The sequence below is a fragment of the Drosophila serrata genome, unplaced genomic scaffold (genome assembly GCF_035046125.1).
Source record: "Drosophila serrata isolate PLE 108 unplaced genomic scaffold, ASM3504612v1 contig_2, whole genome shotgun sequence".
Lineage (NCBI taxonomy): Eukaryota > Metazoa > Arthropoda > Insecta > Diptera > Drosophilidae > Drosophila > Drosophila serrata.
In genome coordinates this window covers 279,602-296,848 of record NW_028256900.1, presented here as the reverse complement: position 1 = coordinate 296,848, position 17,247 = coordinate 279,602, and the positions used below count along the sequence as shown (strand labels likewise).

Sequence of the window (17,247 nt, the reverse complement as noted above, 5' to 3'; positions counted from 1 at the left end):
CCAGTGGCCGGATTCTGAGCGCACTGGCCTCTGGTCACACTGTCCTAGCCAAATTCCTTTATATTCTGGTTACACTATTCCACACTGTTTCTATTTCGCTCTTTGCTCGGACGTAGTATCGGCCAGCGACAAAATTCGTCTTCGAAGGCACCTCTTTAGTACAAAGCCAACGTGACAATACCAATAGATCAACTATGTGTCTTGAATAGTGCATTGCATTTACAATTTCATTCATCAAGTTCATCCGCGCTCCGCCGCCGTCTCGCACTCGTACTCCCTCGCGCTCCGACCAACGTGTGACCCCGAAAGCTGTCCTCCGCGCACACTTTCACTTTAGCCCAGCAGCAACAACAAACACAACGAAGCGCTACAACGAACAAATAAAATAACCTAGCATAAATAACTATTGTGCAATACTGATTAGCGAAAAATTAAGTCAGGAATAATGTCGGCGGCACAGGAAAAGGTTATACGCGTTGGCTCCCGAAAGAGCGAGGTAAGTGGGGAATAATCCAAATATATGTACATCCGCTTAGCAGTTGCATTTGAATTTCAATCACATTTTGTTGCTGGCCGCCCGCCCCTCTGCCCCAAATTTATGCAAGAGTTTTACTTGGCGAGAGAGCGGGACAGAGAGAGAGAGAGACTTGTTGCTCTGCAAGCGTGGTGTAGTTGTTGTTGCAGCTAATGCTCTGATTTTTCCTTTACTTTTGGTTACTGTTACACAATTCGCCAATAGCAGCAACAACACACGCACTTTTGGGAGAGGGGACAAAAAAAAGAGAGAGGCCAAAACTTGTACTTGTTTGATGCTATTTTTTTTTTGTTTATTGAGGGCCCAAAACTTGATTTTTGGCCTGGCTTTTACGTTATGTTATTTGTGTTAATTGCACTCTGTGCCACCTTTGATCGTGCTTGAAATGAAGGCCACACATGCCGTTGCCGCGCAGCTGGCATTTAAATTTGAAATTACTTGATTTATTTTCTTTTCAAGCTGCCGGACTCTCTCTTGCTCTCTGTCTCTGTCACTGCGCTCGATCGGTTATTTACATTTAGCATTTAAAAAGAGCAATTTATCACTTAACAAATTAACTATCTCTGGTTTAATTTACAGTTGGCGCTGATCCAGACCAAACATGTCATCGGCCGACTGCAGAAGCTGTATCCCAAGCAGAAATTCGAGATACGTAAGTGAAAGCATCTTGGGCAAATATTGGAATATTGGGTTGGGTTCCAGTACCACTTCCACACTGGAAACCGCAACTCATGCTGCACAGGGTGATATTCGAAACTGGAAGCGAAGCATGACTCGTGAAAAGCCCAAGGCAGGGATCTTATCTCATGTTTTGATAATGGTCAAAACAAAAATACACATATTTCGATCGTTTACTTAGGATTGCATATGATCGCGGTTTCCCGGTTTCCGTTTTATTTTCGGCCCTCTTTCTTCTTATTTCATTATTATCCGACTTTCGTCATCTCTTTCTCTCTCACGTGCGTGTTTTGGCAAAGTTTCGCTCAATGTCAATGTCTGGTTTTGTCGTTGTTTTTGTTGTTGTCGCTATTAGGGAATGCCAAAAACTGTTATGTCACACACACTTGCAAACGTATCTACTGTTGAGGTCACGAAAATAGAAAATAATCTAAATAAAAATTATAATATATTTAAAGTTGAAACTTTTAATATTTTCTTTGAATTCATAAAAGATTCTTTTGATTGTAATCCAAAACAAATTATCATTATATTTAATGATTCATTGAAAACATAAGCCCTATAAGCGTGACTTTATGTGTACTCTCTCCCATTACGTGATTATTTTATGTTTGGAAGATACAAGATCCAATCGGTTTATCTGATAGGTTGGTGCTGCCGTTCTGTCGATAGCGACACTTTTCCGATTAGATACTTTTCGTTCTGTTGGCATAACGAGGGAATCTGTTGAAATTGTATTTAATCGGGCATGCTTTTACCTTTTAAAAGCGATAAGATTCGCCAGTTTATGGAAATATGTATGTACATATATATTTAGAAGCATTCACGATGAGTCAGTTTGATTTATGATTGTGGCACACCAAACACGAACAAACGTAATCATCTACAGGTTCAACTGAACTCCACTACCTTATCGATATGCCATTTAATCCACTAACATGAATTTTGAGAAAATAAATTTATGCCAAAACCTTTACGCACGCCACATCCTCTTTAGATATTGCTTAGGTTCCCGTACTGTACCCCCTTGATATCGCAAATATTCAAATTGTACTCCCGGTCCGATAAGTAAAGCATTTGAAAAAGACATTATCGTTGCGTGTCCATAATGGATGAGTGAGGGGAAGTCTCGGGTAGATATCTCGTTTGCATGTCTCGCCTGATTGCCGTCATAAAGTTAAGTTATTCGGGTAGCTACTACGTACCTTATCTGGTGAAAGATACATTAGAAGACAAACTGCAATTAATGGAACACCTTCTCAGGAAAATGATCAATAGAAGGTGTCCAATAGACTATAGAAACACTCTGGACTTGGTTTTGAGCAACATTTAAATCCACACTGATCAATTATTATAATAATTATAATGAATAAGTAAAAGCCAACATTTTCCCATTATTTTAAGCCTATGCAAACAATTATTTGAAATATTTATTATGATAAAACAAAGATTAAATGTTTAAGCAAATAGTTCTCTACAAACAAACTCTCTCTGTATGCAATTTATTTGAGGTAACTGTTCCCATGCATTACTTTTATCTTTCCCTTAAGTCACTTTAATCTTAAAGTTAAAAAGTTAAATAATATCAAAAGTTAACTAGGTTATCTAAACCTTTAATGTACATATTATCTAATCCATTTTGTATTTTACAGACACCATGTCGACCTTTGGCGATCGTGTGCTCAATGTTTCACTGCCCAAGATAGGCGAAAAGAGCTTATTCACCCGTGACCTGGAGGATGCACTGCGCAACGGTGGCGTAGATTTTGTGGTGCATTCGCTTAAGGATCTGCCCACGGCCCTGCCAACGGGAATGGCCATTGGTGCTGTCCTAGAGAGAGAAGATGCCCGAGATGCGTTGGTTCTACGAGAGCACCTAAAGGGACACACAATAGCATCACTGCCCGAGGGAAGTGTGATTGGTGAGTGCTTATACAGTTCTCAGAACTTCATAGTCAACTAACTCTAAATTTCTGCCATTAGGTACCTCCTCCCTACGTCGCACGGCTCAAATTCGGAGGCAATATCCCCATTTGGTTGTATGCGACATTCGTGGCAATCTGAATACTCGATTGGCCAAGCTGGATGCCGCCGATTCAAAGTTTGCCGGCATTATTCTCGCCCAGGCTGGCCTGGTGCGAATGGGCTGGATGAGTCGCATTAGCCAGGTGCTAGAGCCCACGGATCTGCTCTATGCCGTCGGCCAAGGTGCTTTGGCCGTGGAGTGTCGAGCCAACGATGACCAGGTGCTGGCCATGCTGCAGAAACTGATGTGCTTGAACACTACCTGCCGCATTCTGGCCGAAAGAAGTTTCCTTAAGACCCTAGGCGGTGGCTGCTCTGCCCCCGTGGCAGTTTGGAGTATCCTAAAAGGTGAACCATTAAATGGAAACAGTCAGGAGGTGGGACTTTCACTCACCGGCGCTGTTTGGAGTCTGGATGGGGCCACAGAAATCCGAAATCACCTGGCATGTGCCTTGAATGAGAAATCCTCTGTGGTGTTGGAACAGCGTGGAAAGCGAGCGGCCCAGGAGAGTAGCAATCAGCAGCAGGAGGAGGGCAGCAGCAGCTGCGATTCGCCGCCGGCTACGAAACGTGCCAGAAATGGCAACGCCAGCTCTGGCTCGGACTCCAACTCAAGCAGCCCTCGACAGCAGGGCAGTCCTCCGGTGATCTGCGAGGATGAGGCCGCATGCGAGGCCCTAGCCGGCTACAGTGTGGAGCAGCTTACGGATCTAGCCAGTCAGTGTCCAGTGCTGGGCCATGGCAGTGCTCAGGCCGCAGTTGGAAATGGAGGTGGCGATGCGGACACCAGCAACGCCAACCAGACAACACCCCGGCAGTGTCCGCTACGTTTGGTTGCCGGTCAGGATGTAATGGGCCAGTGTCCAGTGGTGCATGGTCCGGCCAAGGCTGCCGGCAAATGTCCCGTGGCCCATGCAGCCTCCGGAGATTCCTCAGAAGCAAACAATGGCAATAATGTAGCTCCAGTTCCAGCCTCCGCTGCGCTATGTCCGCTGCAAATGCCGGTTGGGCAGGACTTTATGGGCGAGTGCCCGTATGTGAACAAGGAGACCAAGATATCCTTTGCCCAGGCGGGCAAGTGTCCAGTAACAGGTGGTGTTGCTGGCTCCATTCTACCCACGCCGCCACCTAGCAGCCGAGCCAGCGCCGGGAGCAGCATTGCTGGTGATGATGTGGACAATGTGGCCTCTTCTTCCAAATGTCCCTTTGCGGCAATGCATCAGGGCAGCGGTCTGGAGGCACCTCCAGTCAAGGATAACGGAAACGCAACAACACAACCCAAGTGCCCCTTCCTTCAGAAAACTGTCCAGATGTTTGACTATGCCGACGAGGAGCAGCCGACACCACAGGAATCGGTGCTCATTGAGGATGTGGAGAACCTATTTTGCGGCTTGTATCAGCACGCCTGCCACAGCCGGGGGATCTACGAGAAGGCGAACCAACTGGGCAAGACCCTGGCCGAGGATCTGATCAAGCGGGGAGCCTTGGAGGTGATGAAGGTGGCGCAGGCAGAGATTCACGGCAAGGTGGTGACAGCCTCTTGAGAATGTCCAGCGTTTAGTTTCCAACTCCTCCCACCTCCACCCATTAAATTCATCGTTTACATTAAGTAGAAAAGTGTAACTAGACAATACTGTTTCCCATATCCATCTCCCACATCATGGAGAATCCATAGGTTCATCTATATTGTATGTAAAATCCTTGTGCTCTCTCGCATATTGTTGGTTTTTAGTTTGTTTTTGTTTTGGGGAATATTATTATGATAAATAAATGTATAGGAACAATCATAATCAAAGTGTTTTCTCAACTTTTAGTAATACAAAATATTATTCTGCTGACAATCTTTATTAACAAAAATTATAAAAAATATTTGTACTCTTAGTGAGTATATTCTAAGTTTTTTCTCTCTAGGTTTTGCTCTAACCTAGACAATTGTCTTTAAAATCAAACAAAAAATTATTCAATAGTCAAAAATGTTATGTTAAAATGTAACTCAGTTATAAATTGCGTGTTTTTTAAGATTTTTGATGGACTGTCTGCAAAATGTGAACTTATATGAAAAAGAAATGTATTCCTTCGCTCGGAACATTAACTAATTACACATAAACTTAAATCTAATAGTCGATAAGTATGAAAAGATGGGATACGGAAGCACCTAGACCCACTGGTGCTTGACTCGAAGGTGCGTGCTCAGGTAATTGCCTTCATAGAAACTCTTCTTGCAATTGCTCACACCGCAGCGCAACAGTGGGCCCCCGCTGCTGCAGACGGCAAAGTGATTCACATAGTCACGCTGGTTGCCGTAATTGGTCTTGCACTCGGGACACTCGAGCTTGGTGCCATGACGCTTTTGGATGTGCAGCATCAAACGCTGCTTAGACTTCACCTGTTTTCCACACTGACTGCAGCTGAGAAGGGACTCTTCAGTGGTGGAATAGTCGTCAATGGAACTGCAGAAGGAATCGCTGGCAGATTGTAGGCGGGCTCTTTTATGGGGCTTCACATTCGTATTAATTTCGTCTATAAAATCGACTTTTATGCTTGTATCGTTTAGAGAAGCTTCCTCTTTGTTCTTGCGCTTGCCCTTCTTGCTGGGCGAATCACTGATGTCTATAGCACCTAGAGTGTCCGAGTTGCTTGAATCCTTCGCTTTCTTTGGCTTCTTACCAAGTGCTTTTGGTGGAGCCATTATGACGCTTTCATCTTCAGTAATTATGTCAATTTCTTCTTCAGTGTGAAGAATCTTTTCCTCTTGCGGTTTCTCGTCATCCTCCTGGGGTGGGCTTTTCGGTGCGATGCTATCCACAATGTCAATTTCCTTCTCCTCCTGCAGAATCTTACGCTTCGTGGATTTTGCGGCCCCGGCACTTTCGCTATGCAGATTCATGTGATGCTTCAACGTCTGTTTGGTGGTCAGACCCTTGTCGCAAACGGGACACTTGAATATCTTTGGCTTTTCGATCCCATGGGCACTCTTCATGTGCTCCTGCATTTGCTTAGCCGTTGCCAGCTCCGAGTCACAAATGTCGCACCTAAATTCACTGCCTAGATCAATTGAGATGTCTGCCGCTTTGGGAGTGGATGCACTGGATCCGTTGACGTCGAATGTGTAGTCTGCGTTGCTGATCACGTTTTCCAGCCACTTCTTTTTGGCCGATACATCGCCGTTAAGAGCTTTGATGGTTGCCAATTTTGGCCCCTGGGAGATTTCCATAATTTCTTCATTGACCTCTTCTTTTATAATTGCGTTTTTGTGGGCTTTACGTGGACTTTTCTCAGTGGGCTTTACCTCATCTTCCTTAGAGTCTTTAGTCTTTGCTTTCGCCTCCTTTTGCGGGATTTTCTCAGTGGGCCTTACTTCATCTTCCTCAGAGTCTTTAGTCTGCTGCTCCTTGGCCTTGGCCACCTTAGCTTTGGCCTCCTTTTGCGGGCTTTTCTCAGTGGGCCTTACCTCATCTTCCTCAGAGTTTTTAGTATGCTGCTCCTTGGCATTGGTTACCTTTGCTTTGGACTGCTTTTGCGGGCTTTTCTGAGTGGTCTTTACCTCATCTTCCTCCGAGTCTTTATTTTGCTGGTCCTTGGCCTTGGTAACCTTTCCTTTTGCCTCCTTTTGCGGACTTTTCGCAGTAAGTTTTACCACATCTTGCTCTGAGTCTTTAGTCTGCTGGTCCTTGGCCTTGGTAACCTTTCCTTTGGCCTCCTTTTGAGGGCTTTTTTGAGTGGTCTTTACATCATCTTCCTCAGAGTCTTTAGTCTCCTGCTCATTGGCCTTGGCCACATTTGCTTTGGCCTCCTTTTGCGGGCTTTTGTCAATGGATTTTACTTCACCCTTCTTGGAGTCTTTTGTTTGCTGATCTTTGGCCTTGACTACCTTTTTCGGCGCCTCTACGGTGACGCCATGCACTTTCTCAATATGTACTCTCCAGGACTTGAGAATACCGAACGATTTGGGGCACAGGTCACAGAAATAAATACGTGGACGTTGCTGGCCATGCTCTTTAAAGAGATGCTCCTTGAATTGCTTCGCCGCGCGCGACTGAAAATCGCATAATTTGCAATCAAAACCACTCTTTATGGCAATAACCTTTTCAGCGTTTTCATCTACAGCATTATCGTCCTCATCTTCGTCCTCGCTTTCTGGAGCATCAGCGTCGACATTGCGTGAACCAAAGAGTTGCAAGAAGACCTTCTTGTTGGGTGACACCTCCTTGGCGGGCGTAAGCCTCACAGAGTCGTCGAGACTGTTTTCTAGATGTGATGTATTCTTTTTGGGCGTCATCTTTGACAGACTGGCATTGACTTCGTCCAACTTCTTGGCCGGACTTTTTGGAAAGATTAAGTCGCTCGGTCTGCTGGCCATCGACTTGCTGCGCTGGCGAAGTGTTGCGTTCTTGGTCACCGGTGTGGACTTCGGTTTGGCACTCTTCACTTCCGCCTCCGGTATTATATCGATCTGGTCGACGATCGACTTGACGGGTTCGTCGGTTTTTGTGCCCGCCTTTTTGTTTTTGGTAGCAGCGGCGCTCTTGGCCAAAGTGGCATTTTCCACCAGCTTCTGTGTCTTTTCGATAACGCCCATGGTGGACATCAGGTTGGAGGCGCACAGGAAGCAAATTTTTAGGGCCAGGTTACCAGGCAACTGGAAAGGCACAGACAAAAATAGGTCACGAGATAATATTAGAAATCAGAATTGCCGCCTTTTCGACTGGCGGCGTGCTGTACTTACGTCTTTGTGAGTGACAATTTCCAGAACATCGAGAATCTTGTGGCCCACGAACGATTTCTGGGCCGAAAATATTGTCTTTGAGTCATTGCTGATGCCGCAATAGTCGCAGGGGACTTGTTTAGCCATGGTTTTAAGTTTTAAAACAAACTAACAAACATTCGGGGTGCAACACGTTTTTTTCGGCTTTAAAGTGTGACCAAAGTTCGTCTGTTTAATACTCCATAACGCCTCGATACGCATCTGGCAACACTTTATTGGCTGAATCTGGCGGGAAATGAAACCAAACAATTTATTGTTATTTATTGTTATTTATTTGTACAGTGTATATTATTTAGTAATTAATTAAAATGTTTATTTTTATTTCTTATGAAAATTAATTTTCCCTTAAAAAGAAATTGTATTGTCAATGCATTACTGCTCATCGATAGACTATCGATAGCTGTCTTTAATCGATAGTAGCGGCCTAGCGGCCCAGCTGATTTTTCGCAAGTTTTTCTTCGTTCTGCATAAAATTCTTATTTTTCTAATTTGTGTGCTTTCCTGGTAAAATGAATATACAAAAACATATAAAAACAATTCAACGCTGGCGTAATATGTGCTGACTAATCTAGTTTCTGTGAAATATCTAGCGGCGCGGCGGCGTTCAATTGTGGTTGCTACGTGATTTGCAAATAATGTACGAATGAGAGGAAAATAGTGCAAGCGAAAGCAGAAGCCGCCATGAAAAGTGCTCAAAATATATAAAACAGTGTCTTTCGTCTCCATTGGTATAAAAATCAACCGCATAAACGCAGTATGCCCCACTTTTCTGTTGTCATTCTCCGAAAACGAATGATAAGTGAACTATGACAGACGTCACAGTCCTATTTTAATTCGAACGCACAAAATTCGTACGTAAATAGTAGTAGAAATGTCAGAGGCAAAATCGGAGACAACCTCAACAGAAGGAGCCATAGGTGGACTCTCCACCTCGGGCGCCCAACAGCAGGAGCAACAAGTGGCTCTTCTTGCGGACACAGGCGCAACAAGTGACCCCACAACCACTGATGTTGGTAAGTAAATTCATAAAATATGCGGTTAATAATATAGAATTAAGCAAACTTTATGGTTAAATAAACCTAAAACCTTATTGATAAATGGCCTGCCTGTTGTTCAACCCATTTATTTACACGTTTCTCGTAATCTACACTATTTGCACAGTATATAAATATTTGTATGTATGTGTATGTACAGTACATGCGTTGGACATTTACCCGATAAATCATAAATAAAGACATTGCTAAGAATTATAAATGGAAATATTTAAACAATATGCAAATAGCACTTTTTTAACCTTGTCTTTAATATTTAATTAATATAATATTTTTTATTAAATAAAAATTAGATAAAATAACCATAAACATTTACATTTTGCTTGCAAAATACAGAGCAAAATAAACATACCGCAGTTAACCTTTTGAAATTATGCTAATTAATATTAAAAGACCTGTTTTTATTGTTCATTCTCAGTGAAAATGATCTTTATACCTTTTTTTAACAGTTTGAAGTTCCTTATCAGAATTAAAGCAATATTAATAAAAACCAATTACTCTATGGCATTTAAAATTGATTTTGCATGATTCGAGATAATATTTAATAAAATCATTCATCAGAAAATACGAAATTAATTGTAGTCTCTTGTATTAAATAAAAAATAATACGCTTATAGTTAAAATGAACGAAGTGTCGATTTTAAGCCCATAAACATGCTTTAATTAACAGATTAGGAGCTTGTTTTGACTTTTAGTATCCTAATACATAACAAAATAACCAATTTAGTTAAGAACTTATTTGCAGCACAAATGCCTAACACTTTCTTATTGCACCGAAGCAATAAGGTTACTAGAACATTCTATAGTAAACATTTAATTTTAGTATGTAATTAGCACGTAATTGTAATTAAATTGGATTAATTTAATCCCCATCCTTTCCTCATCCCCCCTCTTATTTCAAGTTTTTCGTATTTGTAGCTGAAAGTGTTTATTTTCCCCCAACGTATAATATAATCGCGAGTTATAAGTTTTGATTTCTGTGTTATACTTTGTAGTGTAAAAAATGTATTATTGTATTTAACTACCAGTTTTGAGTTGTTGCATCCCAAAAAGCACACCAGCAGGTTAGTTGCTGACACTTTTACTCTTGAATTTTCACCTTTAACCAAAGCACACAAATCACTAATCATTTCTTTTGTAATTTTTTCCAAAAACCAATACAAAACAAAAAAGTTTTTTAAATCAACAAAAACCTCATTGCAGCGGACACACGGCAGCAGAATTGCCTGGAGTATCCTTTGCTCCTGGAGCATGCCAGCCTGGAATCGGTGCCGCAACAATTGAAAAATCTCACGGATCAGTCCAAGGATCGAAAGCTATCATCTGCCGAATGGCTCACTCTCCTGATTTACATGCTGGCCCTGGAGTGTGGATTCGTGGAGGAGGATGTGTTTGCCCAGAAGAGACATCTGCTGCAGCCGGTGCCCGTCTTCAGTAGCTTTCATGCCCCGAACGTCCGTCTTCTCAGCGAGCAGATCGTCAATTATGCCTGCCTGTTCAACGACACGGCCTTTTCGATTCGTTTGCGAACACTTTTGGATAAATATGCACGGGAGGATATCACCGTAGTGGCTGCTCTCCAGACCCGCCTGATGGCCATCATACTCGGCGATCAGCTAATGATCACCCTGTCCCCGACGCCGCCATCGAAGCAGCCGGGCTATAGCATCAGCCTCTCCATTGGCCGCTATGTGCTCAACATCCAGGCCAAGAACAAGCCCATATACCAACGCTTTCGTAAGCTGGACGAGCTCTCCTACCAGGTCAAACAGAATCTCTTCCAACCCATGAGATCGCAGCAATTGATGGAACTAAATCGAACGCTACAGCCATCGCTCCAGGGATTGCCCGATGAGCTTTACGGGAATATTTTCAAATATCTTGACCGGAATCAATTGAATGTGGTGGGAAAGGTCAGCAAACGTTTACATTTCCACACCAGGGAGGCGAAACGAAAGAGGCTGCAGGGTGGCAGACGTTAGCAAACATAAAAAACATAGTTGATTTCCGATAAATTCGGCCAACAAAATGTCCAGGTCTGGCTCTGATAAATGGGTTCTCAAGGATTCAAATGAAACTGATTTAACTCTCTAACACTTGGTAGAAATATTTACGCTAAAGAAATACCATGTAACTCGTTAATCTTTTATTAAATGACTGAGTTGGTGTCATTAATTTGCATTCATTATTTTAACTTCCACGTAATAATTGTAAATATTACATAAATTTTTACATATTCTCTCTGTTATATATTAATAAATGACAAATCCGTTGTCTTTATTATTCCGGGTATAATATTTATACGAACTTATATTATTTTTAAGAAGGTTATTGAGGAATTTATAAACATAGTATGTTGTGGAAGATGTTAAAGTTATTTCTGTAATTGAAATTAACCAATGTTATGAGATAGTAATAATAAATATTCTTATACTGACTTGGAAAGTATAAAAGTGTTTTATTTTTGGACCAAGAGTCTATTTTATTAACTTTTTATTTATACATATATTATTTAAATCATAGTTTCATCCTCAAAACCTTTTAGAATTGTGTTAGAATTTTAATTCTAATTTAATTCCTTAAAACCCATATACCTTTGTACATTTTTCCTCATCACATGAATTTTTGGTTTTCTTTTTTGCATTTTGCATTGGGTGAAGAAGCAGCAGCATCAGCTAGGATTATTGTGGCTCCACCGACGCCTTCAGCGGAATCCTGCGACTCCTACAACATCTTTGAGCCGGCGTCCACGCCCCTGGATAGCATCAGCATCAAGAGCAGTGCCAGCAGTTACTTCTACGATCGTGATACTATAGGTGAGTGTTACCTGTATTTTTGCATTGTCCTTCTTGTTTTTTGTGTGTGTTGTTTCGTGCACCCTCTCCTCCTTTTTTTCGGCCAAAAGAGGGGTACACGCCCCTAAACGAGTCGGCCCTCAACCACAGAAGTGCAGAATGCGAAACAAGCGGCTCCAGCAGCCGAAAACACGCGCCGAGATTGTCGCATCCAACACACACACAATCCCCATCCACTCCCACCATCTCTCCCCCTCAGCCTCCCAGTCTGGAATCCCTGAATCCTGCTGGAGCTGAGTCCTCCCAGTGCCATGCCCACTTCGATTTTTTATGCGCACGCAAAATCAACAAAACCCACGCGAGCCGAAATGGCACCCCCTATAACCCCTATATATGCCACATCTTTCTACACTGAAAATAGTTTTGAATAAGTTAAGAAATTTGGGTTTAAATTATTATAAGAATATGAATATTTTCCCTGAAGAACCCTATGGTCTTAGTGAATAAAGCCACTGCACTGTTGGTTTTATTTTCAATAATTGAAGTAATTTTTCTTAGATTATTGGGTTGTAGCTGAGAGCAAGATCAACAACTTAGGTAGTATCATAATGCTCTGATTAGTGCGATCTAGAAAACATATGTCGATTTTAATGGTTAGTATCATATTCCCATAAAAAAAGCTTGACAAGCATATGATACTTATAATAAGCAGTGTCATAAGGACAAGTTTCGCATTGTTTTAATGGGTTGTCATAAGTTTTAGTGTGATCTAAACTTTCAATAGGCTTTGTCATATTATCATACGAATCACTTTCCTAGTGTAAAGTTAATATTTTTAAATTTGAGTTTCAGAAAGCCTTAACCATATATTGAGCTGGGGATCTCAAAACACCATTCAAATTTGATTGATTTATAATTTTTAAATGTATACGTTTTCTATTCCAAAAATTTCAATTATATTTTATAGTCACATTTTACATTCCCCCATATTTATGCTCAGTGCATGCCCCTTAACCTCTTCGCCTTTTCGGGCTTCCCTTACCGGGGATGGCATCCACAATTTGGTTTTTCCCTCTCAACAGCGAGGCACTTGCTGCTCCATGCTGGGCTCCTATTTCGTGTTTATATTACGATATCGACTTTCTCGAGCCGAGCCTTATCACTGGAATAATAAAAACAACTAAAGAGTGAACGAAGAGGTGGAAAACAGCATCCAGTATCCAAGCATTGAGCATCCCAGCATCAGTGTCTGGTACTGCGACCACCTTATGTTCCTTGGAGCTCCCGTGGGTCCTGTCGAAATTATCTGGCTACAACTTTATCAAAATAACGAAGCACAGTGACAAATGCATAAATAAATTATGGCAATGGCAAACAAAGCAAAACATATTCCTCTGGGTTGCTCGGCTGTGTCTCTCTCCCTTTCACTCGTATTTATATTTATTTTTGTAAAACTCGTGTGCGTGAGTCTCCTGAAAAGCTCCGGAAAAGTGGAAAAGCGAGAAAAGCTCGGGTTCGGGTCGTACGCTCTCGCTCTTGAAGAGTTACTCTGCATTTCCCAGGAGCAGCTGTTTTCGAATGGTTGGGTGAATGAACCCAGAGATGTGGGCGACAGTGGGTCGCTATTGCACCTCAAGGGCTTTGCACAGTGGGCTAGGCAGTGAAATAAATGGAAAGTTTTTTAATAAGATCAGAAAAAATAATATACAAAATGTATCATTTTCTGATATACTACTTATTTTAAAATGAAACCTGCATTATTTTTGTTTTATTATATTATACTAACTAATTAAATGATGGCTTTATGAATTAAGTACATATGACTGATTAAATAACTTTACCAAGACCAGTTATTTCTGGATTTTTCCAAGGGTGTGTTGTTAGTATCTTATCAGGAATGAAATTGCTATTTTTTATAGAGCCCAATTTTGCACCTTACAGTTATTTAATTTTATTGTGTAAGGAATATTCTCGTCAATGAATCATAAATATTAACTCTGAAGTAACTCTGTGAATTCTTAAGAAAACAATGTATTTTTAAGTGTGAATCACAAAGATGAATGAATGTCTTATCAGTTACTAAGAGATGAGTACTGATTTGAGCTTTAAATATGTAGTTATTTCTTAGAGAAAAATTTAAAAAAAATGTATGTGCTTAATATTTATATTTTATAATTTTCCTGTAGCCTTGAACTGCTTGGTTCTTTAGCTTTTTGTCCCACTGTGCTCTCATCGGTTATGCTAAACTGTGCCAAACTTCTCATTTGGCCTCTCTGCTGTTTTCCCCCTTTCTCGCTTTCACCACCTCCCTGAGTGGGTGGGTCAGTAGTAACGGTAAACAGCAAAGAGGAACCAAAAGAGTTGGCAAAACATACGCTGCTCTGCTTTTCTCAGTGTGCGTGTGTGCATTGCACACTAAAGCAATACAGCAGCTGCACTGCTTGCGCTTGCACTGAGAAAAAAATATATCTCGCACTTAGAAAGTTCTGCAGTTTTATATTAAGAAATGAAATATGTGAAAATATTGTTAATCAAGAAAATTGGAAATTTTTTGATATACTTTGTATTAGTTTACCTTTAAAATACTGTGAGGTTCGGTAACAAAATCTTACCAGATCCTTCAAAATTCTTTTATTATATATAAATATATATGATGCTGTCAAATTCAATTTTTTTTAACTCTCTTTGGGGTTATTTAAATTCTTCAAAATTATCTTAGTTCTATATATTAAGTATCCAGCTTTTATAAAAATTTTTACTGTGTATAACCGATGGACCAAACTCGGTTGTTATCTGTGCTTTTTGCAGGCTCTCGCAGGCTCTGTTGTTTCTCCCACAAAACTTTCTCTCTCTCTGTTTCTCCCTATATCTTACTCTTTCGGCTGATTGCGCTTTTCTGGCTTTCTGGTCCTTGCGAACAGCTTTTCCGCAGGATAACAAAGCTCGACGCAATCAGTCGTCGTACTTTGGCCCATCGTCACTGGTCTTTGGTCGGAACAAGCGGGTCCTTTCGCCCCGGGAGAGAGTCCTCGCGAGTCCTTCGCTCTCCCCCAGATAATACCACGGTTAGAACCTGTTCGAACTAGGTCCTTTAGTGACATACATATGCGTCTCCGTCTGAATCGCGTCTCCATCGCGTCTCCGTGCTCTCGCGCGCGTCTCCTGTGCTCTTGTCCTTTTCTAAATATAAATAAATAAATTCTGGCTGGTCCAGAATTTATCCTTTGCCCGAGAACAGCTGTTATCCTAGCTTTGGTCGAGGATTTTTGAAACAAATCTTGAAGTGCGACCTTGACATAAAAAAAAAGGAATTTCCAAAGGATCTGTTTGCTATCAGCTGGAAAAATATATAAACCCTTGTTATGAGCGGACTTCCAAAAACTTATAAATAAAATTAAAGTATTCTTGAGTGCAATACTTGATTTTAAGATTGAAATTCCCGCAAAACCTAAAACAAAAAATATAAGTGCTCAGAAATATAATAGTTGATTAAAAATGTGGACTCCCTGCAACCCGGCTGCGATGATCTAATTCAAATTAATTCCGTCGGAAAAATTATAATAAAATCAGCCTCAAGCTGGATTACAGCAGCGATAGCAACGGACCCTGGGAGAAGCAGCAGCAGAACCCGAATCCGAATCAGCAAACAAATCCGGAGAAGGACAACAATGGCAGGACCAATGAACAGTTGCAGCACGATCTGCTGCAACAGTTGCAGCAGCAATTCCAAATGGCAGCGGTGCAGCAGCAACAGCAGCGACAGTTGTTGCAGCATCAGCATTCGCATCCGCCCTTCCAAGCCCCGCAGCAGCAACATCAAATCCCGCAGCAGCAACAGTCACAGCAGCAACAGCAACAGCAACACTTGCATCGCTCCCATCATCCGCCCTTGCAACACCACCTGTCGCTGGGCGGCTACCAACAGTTGCAAATGCAATTGCAGCAGGCTCCAAGGAATCAGTATTCAACGCCCCAACATCATTATCGCAATATAGCCACTTCCGCAGCAGCAGCAGCAGCAGCGGCGGCAAATGCAGCAGCAACATCAGCGGCAGCAAATGCAGCAACCATAAGGCGTCGCACCTTAAGTCATGTATCGCGATCCTATTCATTGGGCACATCGGCAGCAGCTGCAGCAGCTTCCGCAGCAGCGGCCACAGCAGCAGCATCGGCAACAGCAGCAGCAGCATCCGCAGCAGCAGCAGCAACAACGGTCACTGCAACGGCAGCAGCAGCAACAGTGGCCAACAATCAACTGAGTATTCATAAAACAGGCATTATGGTGGCTGCCTCACGTTGCCGCAGTCCAATAATGCTGTGTCACAGTCACAGCGATGGGGAGTTTCCGCTATACAGAGGTGAGTTTGGGAGTCCTTGATACCGATAACAAAGAAATCGATATCGAAATCGAAATTGCGTATAACTTATCGACAGAAAATCATGTTTTCATAAAAGGAAATATATCAAAGTTTCTGGAAAACTAATCATAATACGACGAGAGATCTTAATAACTCTCTTTATTAGGTAATTAATAACAATATCAATTATCGAAGAAAACAATAAAAATCGATAAAATTACGTATAACTTATGGACAGAAATCAAGCTTTCATGAAAGGAAATATATTAAAGTTTCTGGAAAACTAATAATAGTACGACGAGAGATCTTAATAATTCTCATTTATATTTATTTAGGTAATTGAAAATAATATCAATTATCGAAACAAATAATCAAAACTTAATATTTTTATACCACAATCAATATTTATTTCAAGTAATTATTGTCCGCTGTGTCATAAAATTGAAATTTACCCAGGAATTAAATTACTTTATAGAAAGTTTGCCCCCGAAGGCACAGAGTAAATACGGATTTGATATTTTTGCGACCATCCCTAGATGAGTGAGTGAGTGAGTGTCCCCCAGGTGAGCCTGCGACCAGGACATTTTGATAGCTTAATTAGCCGCTGTCATTGTGTGCCATTCACATCCCTCGACGCATTTGCCATGTGCAACAGTTGACAGCATCGGAAAATGAGGAAAATTGGTTGTGTGTTTGGGTGGGTGGGTGGTTGTGTGTGTGTGTGAGTCTGTGGATTGGTGCACGGAAATTGCGGTGTGTTGCCCGTTTGGGTGATTTTCCGGGCACTCATTGTGTCCTGTAATCGTAACAACTGGTTGATTGATACGCACTTTAGGGGCCCCTATCGGTTGCACACACTTTTGATTGATTATTTTGCGATGATTTATTCAAATGTTTGCCTTTTGATATGTTTGTATTATGGGTGGAAAAAATAAAGGAAATATTTAAAAAATATAATTTTAACCCAACCTTTTTGTCTGTCTTCCAATAATTATATTTATACCTTTTTAAACCCCTTGTAATTCCCTAAAACCCCTAT

The 17,247-nt window shown here is 41.5% G+C and overlaps 4 protein-coding genes across 9 annotated transcripts in view; 3 read left to right on the top strand and 1 right to left on the bottom strand.

Moving 5' to 3' along the window:
• Nucleotides 1-20: 20 nt before the first annotated feature.
• Hmbs (porphobilinogen deaminase-like protein l(3)02640) lies at nt 21-5,028 on the top strand. The gene is made up of 4 exons (XM_020944310.2): nt 21-496; nt 1,115-1,187; nt 2,866-3,135; nt 3,197-5,028. The coding sequence occupies exons 1-4, from the start codon at nt 446-448 to the stop codon at nt 4,780-4,782; spliced, it is 1,980 nt and encodes a 659-aa protein (XP_020799969.2). The 5' UTR covers nt 21-445; the 3' UTR covers nt 4,783-5,028.
• A 39-nt stretch (nt 5,029-5,067) lies between these two features.
• On the bottom strand, nt 5,068-8,180 carry indra (zinc finger protein indra). The gene is made up of 2 exons (XM_020944308.2): nt 7,965-8,180; nt 5,068-7,877 (listed from the first exon to the last, which is right to left on the bottom strand). Exons 1-2 carry the CDS (start codon nt 8,088-8,090, stop codon nt 5,394-5,396), a joined length of 2,610 nt encoding a protein of 869 aa, XP_020799967.2. The 5' UTR covers nt 8,091-8,180; the 3' UTR covers nt 5,068-5,393.
• Nucleotides 8,181-8,418: 238 nt separating this feature from the next.
• On the top strand, nt 8,419-11,508 carry ntc (nutcracker). The gene is made up of 2 exons (XM_086825814.1): nt 8,419-9,016; nt 10,259-11,508. The coding sequence occupies exons 1-2, from the start codon at nt 8,875-8,877 to the stop codon at nt 11,035-11,037; spliced, it is 921 nt and encodes a 306-aa protein (XP_086681940.1). The 5' UTR covers nt 8,419-8,874; the 3' UTR covers nt 11,038-11,508.
• LOC110177593 (uncharacterized) overlaps nt 8,877-17,247 on the top strand; it is a 129,244-nt gene continuing 120,873 nt past the window's right edge. For 5 of the 6 annotated variants that reach the window (XM_086835443.1, XM_086835006.1, XM_086833798.1 and 2 more), the window contains exon 1: nt 12,958-16,208. In XM_086835443.1, coding sequence (XP_086691569.1) covers nt 15,581-16,208 — 628 coding nt within the window. In that variant the 5' untranslated portion in view covers nt 12,958-15,580. Of the gene's footprint in view, nt 9,017-11,718; nt 11,872-12,957; nt 16,209-17,247 lie in introns of those variants that run through there. The other variant, XM_086829885.1, reaches the window with a different exon arrangement.